Source organism: Arachis ipaensis, chromosome B04 (assembly GCF_000816755.2).
Source record: "Arachis ipaensis cultivar K30076 chromosome B04, Araip1.1, whole genome shotgun sequence".
Classification (NCBI taxonomy): domain Eukaryota; kingdom Viridiplantae; phylum Streptophyta; class Magnoliopsida; order Fabales; family Fabaceae; genus Arachis; species Arachis ipaensis.
The window spans coordinates 6,537,092-6,547,772 of NC_029788.2; the positions used below are offsets into that span (position 1 = coordinate 6,537,092).

General features: G+C 36.4%; 2 protein-coding genes across 2 annotated transcripts; one reads left to right on the top strand and one right to left on the bottom strand.

Moving 5' to 3' along the window:
• Positions 1,147 to 6,346, bottom strand: LOC107638660 (pyrophosphate--fructose 6-phosphate 1-phosphotransferase subunit beta). The gene is made up of 16 exons (XM_016342016.2): positions 6,071 to 6,346; positions 5,827 to 5,982; positions 5,607 to 5,728; positions 5,277 to 5,330; positions 5,064 to 5,170; positions 4,345 to 4,450; positions 3,724 to 3,787; positions 3,405 to 3,493; positions 3,111 to 3,242; positions 2,800 to 2,970; positions 2,592 to 2,707; positions 2,288 to 2,399; positions 2,095 to 2,179; positions 1,922 to 1,966; positions 1,577 to 1,645; positions 1,147 to 1,469 (listed from the first exon to the last, which is right to left on the bottom strand). Exons 1-16 carry the CDS (start codon positions 6,252 to 6,254, stop codon positions 1,393 to 1,395), a joined length of 1,689 nt encoding a protein of 562 aa, XP_016197502.1. The 5' UTR covers positions 6,255 to 6,346; the 3' UTR covers positions 1,147 to 1,392.
• On the top strand, positions 7,557 to 10,326 carry LOC107635929 (protein FAR1-RELATED SEQUENCE 5-like). The gene is made up of 5 exons (XM_016339477.1): positions 7,557 to 9,083; positions 9,434 to 9,748; positions 9,853 to 9,933; positions 10,033 to 10,116; positions 10,219 to 10,326. Exons 1-5 carry the CDS (start codon positions 7,557 to 7,559, stop codon positions 10,324 to 10,326), a joined length of 2,115 nt encoding a protein of 704 aa, XP_016194963.1.

A 10,681-nucleotide genomic window follows, 5' to 3' on the forward strand; every position in this document is an offset into this window, starting at 1 on the left:
GCTTCATCTATTGAAACTTCATATCTGAGTGATATTAGAGATTAAGGCAGTTATTACTAGTCATTGATGTGGTTTGGGCATATATCATTATTGAAGAAGGCCTGCTATAATAAATTTAATAAGTAGGGTAGATCAAACAGAGGGTAACTTACCTGTAGCTCAATAATTAGTAGAGATGAAAAACCTAAGAAGGAAAAACCATAAGTGAAACTAGAATCATTTAAATCCTTATGGATATGATGTGCAATATAAGATTATAGGGTTATAATCTTGATTCATATGATCAACTACACCAAGTGAGAAAAAACTTATGATTTGTTGTCAATTAAAACCTTGCTTGTCCCCCTCCCCTTCCTTTTATTTTCTTCTCTGTTATTTTCTTCTCTAGTTCACCATTACTTATTATTCCCATATATCTTGGTTGTTTTCTTTTACTACTAATCTACTATTCACATGAAGATATCTTCTTACAAAAGTGATAGTTAAATATGGTTAGATAGTTTGACATATTTCACTTAAGGGTCTGTTTGGGAAGTTTCAAAAATTATTTTTTAGAGTTTTGACTTATGAAAAGTCATATTAAGGGTATTTGATACAGTTTTTTAGATATACTTTTAATTTTTCGAAAAATTGTTTAAGAGCTTTTAAGAAGTCTCATTCTCCTCACAAGCTATTTTATCACTCCTACTTATTATACAACTTTAAAACAAATACTTCTATGATAACTTTCCAAATATAAAATAACTTATTTATAAACTGCTTTTAATATAAATTCTTATATTTTAAGCTATTTTTTTAAAAGAACTTAATTAAGTTGTTTACCCAAATTGGTCCTAAATTATTTACCATAAAAAAATGTCATTATCTAAACTATTACTTTCACACACACATCATTATGTGAGTATTCTCTTGTTTTTTCCCTTCTCTTAAAATGACAATTTCAAAACCCTGCTTATTCTTTTTCCTTCTCTTCCTTCTATCTCTCTAATTAACAGCAATATTTTGTATTAAAAGAAAAGCTTACCTTTTCAATTGAATTATTTTGTATTAAAACTTTCCTTTCTTCAGTTATCTTTAGTTATCCACTGGCGTTATTTTAGTTTGACCTAAATAAAAGGCTAAAGGGAAACATTCTTAGTAGAAGGGTTAACATGGAATTCAATGATTAACCAATCAATATCAACCAACTCAGAGTCAAACATTTATTCAATTATAATCATGAACATAACTTGCCGATGCTGAATGGCAGCATAAGAATTTAACATGCAACTGCTACAGTCCAAACGTTATTACAAAAACCTAGCAAGTCACAGATCAAATAAATATACTTCAAGGCCCTAAAATCCCAAATGAATCGCCAATCTCAAAACAATGTCCTTACGGAAAAGTAGCTCAAGCTTGTGATTCAAGCTCCAAACGAAGGGTGTGACTAACTGCATCAGATCCCGGACCAGAGAACTGAATTGGACCTACAGTGAACATCATCATTAAAACTTGAATCTATATATTAATTCCTGCTATACTAAGTGGATCTTACTAATTGGGCTGGTTGGGTCCATTATACAATGATTCGTACCTGGACTGACGTAGCAATTTTTTAGGGCCCACTCATCCCTCAAGGAGGCAAACTTTTTGAAGGGTGCCCCTGAAAGAAAATGAGATATAATAATCATTAGTACCTCAAAAAATGACTATCTTCAACAACATGAACAACCACCAATCAAATAAAAATACACTACATCCTAATTTAATGCTACTAATTAAATTTAAGATTAATTTACTCTTTTAACCCTATTAATTCACATTGTTCACACATTGTTCAAAAATGTTGTTGGTTACCTATACTTTTTCATATATAAATTAGAGCTGACGCCAGAACGGTAATAAAGGCAAAATTGTTAACGGTTTATGTCAGTTATACCTTGAAGCTCTACCATTGCCTTCTTGATCACGGGCTTGAACTTACCTGCAAAGAAATTACATTACATATTCATATAAACCATACGAAAGAAAGCATTCATAATTCAAATAGTAATTGGAAAAGAAAAAGTAATGGTATGGATACGAATCCATTGCAGTGTAGCAGATATCTACCATGTCTTCTCTCTACGTCCATCAGTGAGGTGAGTGCAGTTCCACCAACAATCCAGTCTTCAACTGGTGCACAGAGATTCCCAACCTGGTCAACAGAGTGAATTCAAGAAATTCAGTTGACTGCTTCAATGTTACAAAACAAACAACTTCGAAAGCACACTCAATTGTCAAGACATAATAAGAGGCCACAAACTGATGATATTAATCCAGTCTTCCCACTGTGAAGGAGGGCTCCAGCACCATAACCAAGAGCATAGCAATAAGTAGCATCAAAATTAGTTGGCAATCCACATCTCCCTTCGTAGCTGCATATTTCCAATAAGTATAGGTAACTATAAACTCTCAAAAAATAAGGCAAACTATCAAATATACAGTTTAAAAACAAAACATTTTCGTAAAATCTGTTTTACACTCTTTTTGGCATTTCATGTTAGCATATATTCGAATTAGAATTTATATATAATTCAAAATAATGATGCCGAAATTTGATAGAATACCCGAAAAAGTGAGATTGCCCTCTAAATTCGCCTCTATATTTTCCCTCTTGCTTTCTCTTCTCCAACTCAGTTTCAGCCATTTGAATAAGCATTTTCTCTGTTTCTATCTTGGCAACCTAAACTTGGAAGATAGAACCATTGACATTGACTTGATGCATCATGGGTCAAACAAACAAATAAAAGATAGCATTATAACGCCATTAGGCACCTGAACATTTCCATGTGGATCCCTTTCAAGCATCAATTGCTCTTGAATTGCTTGAGGTAAGAATTCAAAAAGCTTCAGTGACTGATCAGTGAGTTTCTTCTTCCATAATCCACCCTCATCCACAATATCATGGGCCAGAATTTCATTTAGTTCTGCAATAAGTTGCTGGACCTGAAAATCGCAAAACAGCATGTACAACCAGTATCATCAGCAAGTATGAGCATACAAACTGATTTACACACTAATGGAAAAATCACAAGTTCACACAGAGAAACACTGGCGAAAATTTTCTTGTGCTGATTGCTATGTACCTCAGGAATGAAATCAATTAAACCTTCAGGGATAAGAATGACCCCATAATTGTAATTAACTGCAGCTCTTTTACAAATAACATCTACAATATAGTCTGTGACATTTTTCAGTGTCAACTTCTTGGCAGCAACCTGAAATATGTATTTACAGGTCAAATCAAGTATATTTGATAAAAAAAAGGTACAGTCTGAGTAGCAAATGTTAATCACAACTTCACAAAATCAATGTGTGAGAATATCAAATTAACTTCATCACATGCTAGAATGTACAAGATGATCAAATTTATTACAAACCTCTTCTCCAATAATAGTAATGTTTGGGTGGGTTTGTAAAGCACATTCCAGTGTAATGTGTGAAGCTGCACGCCCCATAAGCCGCACAACTGCAGACAGATGATCATATGTTTTTATTGATGCTTGGAAATATAACCTCAAATCTTCCAAATTCCAAAGATACATCAATATCAAATGATATCAACAGTTCTGAAGTGCAAAATTGTTTAATGGTGAAGCAAACAAAGCTGTAAGAAGTGAGAACATAGGAACCAGTACAGAATGGTGACAAATCAGTTTCTAAGGTTCTTCTAAGAGGTTGTTCAATTTGAATACTCACAATGGTAATATTTTCCTGTTGATCGGGCATCTACCATAACATTTCCAATCATTTCAGAGTATATCTGCATTAAATCAACATATACATGTGAACAGGGTCAGTTCTCGGGATCATTCAGCATGCATCCAAAAGGGCACATGCTATCCAACATCTTTTGGCAATTTGCACAAATGAGGGCAACAATGGAAAATATACATGGCCAATTAATATTTAGAAATTTTCTTTTAGGAAACAAGATTCACGAATATCATAATGCTATAGCAAATTTGCAATCATGAATAAACCAAGTGCAAATCCTGAGAAAGTTGTGGAACATGACAAGTTGTGTAGAGTTCCATGGATAATGTGATGGTTGCAAACACGAATATTTTATCAAATATGTTCACAATATTGCTAGAGAAATTGAAACACAGCTGTTGCTCTGAAAAGCATCCTCAAACACTTCAACACTCCCATTTCAACACATAAAAATAAAAAAATGGTTCCTAAATATTACTACATGCTTAGAAAATTATTGGTGATAAAAAAAAATTACTTATTTGAAATGTTAAAAACATGTAGAACTAGACCAATTCAAAATTACAAAGGCAGATTGAAGACTTGTTATTTAGCTTCATTTACCTTGCATGCAGTATCAAAACCAAAACTGGTAGGAACTTCTTTGCACTTTAAATCACCATCAATAGTTTTAGGACATCCAATCACGTGAGTCTTCAGATTTTTGCTTCTGCATAAACCCACATCAAACAAAAAATAGTTAAATAAACACTATCACTTCACATACTCATGAATGGAAATTGTTTCTCTTATATTCATATAGAGACAATTACAATAATTATATATAGATGGAATGGTAATATTAATGTTAATCATGACACAACATATTTGGGCTTGTTTGGGTGAGCTTCTAAAAAAATATCTTTTTTCGAGTTATCTTTTTTTAAAAGATCTTATGAAAAAGTAAAAGCAATTTTATGTTTGGGTATCTCATGCAAAAAGATCTTTTTATCTATCAATTATGTTTGGATATAACAATATAAAAGTACTTTTTTGTTTATTTATTACATGAAAAACATCTTTTTTTAAAGAAAAAAGATCTTTTAAAAAAAGATGTAAATTACAGCTTCTCAAAAAAGATGTTTTTCTGATTTTTCTAGTGCTTTTACTTTTACTACTCGAAATTTGCCAAACACGCTAAAAAATAAAAAAAAATATTTTTTCATTGAAAAAATATATTTTTTTTATCAAAATAATGACGCCCAAACAAGCACAAAAACAGCATTTAATTAACATAGCTTCCAAGAAGTTGGATCATTTCAACAATAAAGTGACAAAGAAACCTGAAGTTCTCAGCAAGTAGGCATGCATTTGTGTTTGAGTCATCTCCACCAATAACAACAAGCCCATCCAAGTCTAGCTTCCTTGTTGTTTCTTCAGCTTGTTTGAACTACACACATAAGTAAATCAAATTATTCTTATATTCTATTGTTGTCCATACTTAAGACAAAATAAGAACTCAAATGAACTAATCACATAGCAATTATGCACCGCACCTGCTCTGGAGTTTCAATCTTGTCCCTCCCACTGCAAATCATGTCAAAGCCACCCTGCCAACAGATATTGCAACTGTCAGATCTCAAAATTTTGGCATCACTGATATAAGAAACAGAACCACGAGTACTGCAAACCAAAATATTAAATATCTATTTAATAAAAATTCACGGCGCTAAGCCTCAGAATTCATAAATCATGCATGATATACAGGGGAATATAAACAAAGCGAACACTATAGATAAAGCATTTTCAAAATACAGCTTAACAAGGACATTGTTCAATTTCAGCTCCAAAAGAGTAAAATAAAAACTATAAGTATGAAAATGTACCTGATTTCTATAAGGATAAATATAGTCCGAGTTGAGTTCAACGTATTTGCATTTCATGATGCCGGCAGGACCACCCCTGAAACCATACAATGTGCTTCCTTTTGCGCGCTCTTGCAGGTAATCTAACGCCAGGACAAAATAAAAATAAAAACAAAATTTACAGTCGAAAAAGATAACAAAGAAGCGATTGAGCTGAATAAGAAAAAAGAATGATTCATACCAAAGATTCCAGAGATGACGTTGTGGCCTCCGGGAGCCTGACCTCCGGACAAGACCACGCCGATCTTCAACTTCTGATCCGGAAGCGGTGTCTCGCTAGGGACCAACGTCGCAGACGGTTGTCCAAACAAATGAGGAAACAGCTTAGCGATCTCATCTGCAAATGTACACACATGGTACAGATCAGAGAGACACAGAAAGAGATCAAAGAGCAGTGAATGTGGAAATGGATAGAAATGACTTACCTGGATTGCCGGCGGCGGAGCTCCGGGGACCATCGACGAGGGAGAAGGAGGTCTTGAGAACGGAGGGGAGTGGGAGAGAGTGGTGAACGCGGCTGCTCTGAACCTCACTGTAGACATTGGCAAAGCGGCCGGTGACTGAACCACCGGTGGATAGGTTGCCGTTAGGTACGTAAGATGGCGCCATTGGAAGAGACTAGAGAGAAGCGTGAATCTGGTGTAGAGTTGAGTAGTGAGACTGAGGAGTAAAAAAGCGGAGAAATAGGTTTGAAAAAGAAAAAGGACAGCTGAACCTCTTAACCTAACACAACGCCCCGAATATACTGCTGGGCTTTTTGGTCAATATCCTTTCTTCCACAGTTCCACCACTAATGCCACCTACCCAAAATTCACCTTTATCAAAATGTGCACCTTTTTCTCATTTTTAATTGATTTAAATAATAATATAAAATATATATTTTTAGGTGTTTTCTTCCAAACTCATGGCAATTTTGTGGGTAAATTACCCTTGCATATGTGTCTTTATCTTAGCCATTGGTCAAAAAAATTTTCAACCTTGCATTAATGCATTCATTGGTTATAGCAAAAGCTTTTAATGAACATATACCATAATAGATACTACATTAATTAGATTATATACATACTGTATAGTGTATTGGGGAACATTTGCAATTATAATTTCTACTATCTAACTTATTTTTCATTTTAAAAAGTACCCTCCATCTCTTCCTGAAATTCAACATGCATCTCTCAGAACTTGAAAAACACATCTTCGTCCAGTAGTGAAATTTGTTATCCTAGTACCCACTATCCAACCTTGTTTGGTTTTTTCACTTTCGTTTAGTGTTACACCAGAGAGTAATCCACCTAGCGTCCATTTAGCAAGATTGATCTCCTTCGAGTAACAGGAGCCGGAACTGGTACTCTAGTTCCGTCGGCTAGGCATCGACGTCAACTGAAGAGATGGCGAATGCTAAACTGATGTGGCTCCAGTATTCAAAATTTGTTACTGAACTTCTGCTTTTGATGAAACTGTGGCTGATGGAAGCTGGGTTACCATCCCCATTTTTTTGCTAACTTCGAATTAGGTGCGTTGGATTAGGTAAGGTCACCTCCCTTTGGGAGTGCATTTTTTATCCGTTCAAGCTCAACCTTTGGTTGTCATCAAGGTATGTCTGATTAAGTTTTTTTGTTAATCCAGATTAGTTTAATTTTGATGATAGTCTATGCCTTTTCAACGGTTCTCTGTTTACGGTGTTGGGTTGCTATTCTGGAATTTGAAAATAAAGTAACATTGTCCAGTTCTATGCTGTGGCTAGGTTTGGGGAATTGAAATTAAAACCTAATACTGAGGTCGTAAATAATTGGGTTAGTTTAATTGGATTTGGTTCATTTAATTTTACATGCAGCTTAGTTTAGCTTCCCTTCGTTGCTGTCATTGGCTCTGTTTATTGACATTTTTGGGTAAAATTATGGCAGGGGTTAAATTATGTCCATAAACGAGGATGATGTGAAGAATGATTCTGATAATGATTTGGGTGATGATTTCGATTATCAACCGAATGCAGAAGACGATGCTGAAGACGACGATGTGGATTCGCTGGATTCTACTAGCAAGAGTGAAGAAGTTTGTGGTGTAAAAAGAATAGCAGATTTAATGGTGGAGGATATTTGGAACCTGGAGTTTAGGACAGAGGATGAGTCCTGCCAGTTTTATAACGCTTATTCTTGTTGGCATGGATTTGTAATGAGGAAGGACGACGTGGTTAGGGATAATCAAGGTAGAATCATTAGTAGGCAACTTGTTTGCAACAAAGAGGGCTGGAGGAATATGAGGTATCTCGATCTGAATGATAGATCAAGGGAGGCAATGTCACTAACGCGAACCAAGTGTCCAGCTTGGCTTAGGGTAAAGCTTGACTACGGCTGCGGTAGATGGAAAGTATCATGTTTTGTCGAATCTCACAACCACGATCTGACGCCACCCCAATTTGCGCATCTGGTTCCGGCCAATCGTCGTCTCACTGTCACCGATAAAGTCCAAGTGGAAAATCTTCATAATTTTGGTGTCAAGACCTGCCATATTATGGGGTATATTGCGTTCCAGAAGGGTGGATATCGTCATGCTGGCTTCACACGCAAAGATTTGTACAACCACATTGATCGTTATCGTCGGTCAAAGGTTAAAAACGGGGATGCCAATGCGGCAATAAACTATTTGATTAGCAAGTCAAACAACGATCCGCTGTTCTTTGGAAAGTATACGTTCACTAGTGACGAAAGGCTCGAGCATATTTTTTGGGCAGATGGACAGTCAATTATCGACTATCACTGCTTTGGAGATATTGTTGCCTTTGATTCAACCTACAAGAAGAATAAATACAACAAGCCTTTGGTCATTTTCTCTGGATGCAATCATCACGGGCAGACTGTTATCTTCGGCTCCGGCCTACTATCCGACGAAACCACAGAGACGTATAAGTGGTTGTTGGAAACCTTTATTGAAGCGATGGGTGGGAAAAGTCCAAAAGCAGTAATAACTAACGGAGACCTTGCCATGCGAGATGCAATCAAGAATGTTCTGCCTGATGCGACCCATCGGTTATGCGGATGGCATCTGCAGAGAAATGCATGTGAAAATATAAAGAATCCTAATTTTCTGCGCGATTTTAAGGGTCTTATATACGACAACAACGACCAGAGAGACTTTGATCGGAGATGGGCAGCCATTTTGGATAAGCACAACCTTGTTGGCAGTACCTGGATGGAAAAGACGTACAAAACTCGTGAGATGTGGTCCCATTGTTTCCTCCGGGATAAGTTTTTCGGTTACATAAGGACGACATCACAGTGTGAAGGTATAAATTCTCTCATCAGATTTTATGTTAATCGCAAGAACACCCTCATTGACTTCATGCATAACCTGGATAGGGCCTTAAAGGAGTATAGAAACAACGAATTAATAGCTGACTTTAAGTCTCAGTGCTCAGAGCCAGTGATGATTACCTCGTTGGAGGTATATGAAAGATCTGCATCACGTTATTTCACGCGAAACATTTTCAAGGAAATTCGTACAAGCTGTTTGAATCACGTGGTATTCCCTGTAGTCATATCTTCTGTGCCATGAAGTTTGAAAACATACTTGAGTTTCCAGATTCGTTGATATACAAAAGGTGGACAAAGAATGCAAAGAACGAATTTATTAGCACAGAAATGCCTGTGAATGATGACATCGAAAGGGTCTTAAAGTTTTGAGTTGGAGCATTAGCATCGAATTGCAACAAGCTGTGTGATATTGCTTGCAAGGATCTTGTAGACTTTGATGAAGTCCAGTCTGAACTTATCAATTTAGTTATCTGCCTGCAGTCACGCAAACAAGGCAAGTCAACTCCTAATGTTAACGTGGAAGGCATCAACGATCCCTTTGTTGTCAAAAGCAAAGGAGCCCCTTCCAAGAGGTCTTATTGGAGGAAGAAGAGAGCATGCTCTAATTGCCACAAGTACGGTCATTACTACAAGCACTGTCCAGATCTGATGCAGCATAGTGTGGAAGGTAACCCTCGCGATCGATCATACGGCAATGCATCAGCCAAGGACTCAGGTTTTAGTCCAGAAAGGTTTGCTAATTCTTCGAGGTTGTTCTCAATTAAGTCCGAACACCACTCAGGACCTAATACCAAGGTACGATTTGTTTATTCTAAATAGACTCCTGCTATGAAAATCTTGTTCGGTGTGTGCCCCTTTAAAAACCATTAAACTATGTGAATGCTCCTCTGTTTGGGCAGCCTTTTAAAAAGGGTGGAACAAGGAAGTTTACGGCGACGGGTATGAGGAACCGGAAGGGTAAAGACAACACTTTTGTTGAGGTAATTTTTTTGAATATAAACATCTAATTTCCGTGTCATGAACTGGGTAAATTAATGAAGATCTCCTTCTTCTTGTCTAAAAAAAAATTTATAAAACAGCGGAGCCTCCATGAAAGCAGCGAATCCATTGACATCGCATCCACGAATGGTGTTTTCAATAAAAATCTCGACTCGTTAACACAGGTGTGATGCGTAAAACACCTCTTAACCACTTTGCGATGAATGACCATTATGGTTTTATGCATGATTATAGTTTCTGATTGGGGATTATGATGTTATCAGCAGGTGAAGGAGTCACAGCAGGACAAGAGACATTCATTTACGAACTATGAATGCGATAATGATGTCATTGATGATAAACGTGACACACGACATGTGCAGATCGATGTCTGAGATCAGTTACCATCGTCACTGCCTTGTGGCAACAAACAAGGATCGTACATGGCATTGTTCGCGTCGATGCATAGGACACTTTAACCATTTCAAGGAGTTAGTCTTCTGAATTTAGTGCAATGCAAGTATAATTGGTTCTAAAAGCGTGATCTATCCTGATTTACTGACCGCAATGTATTTGTCACTGCTTGGTATTGAGGAGTTTTAAGTTGTATTTATTTACGTTAACTATGAATATGTCCATTAGGGTGATAATTATGTTCGATTATATGTATGTGATTTGCTTACATTGCTGTATTCTCGTTGTAGTAAATTGTGGTTGACTTTTGCGTAACGACTTACTACCATTGTGATT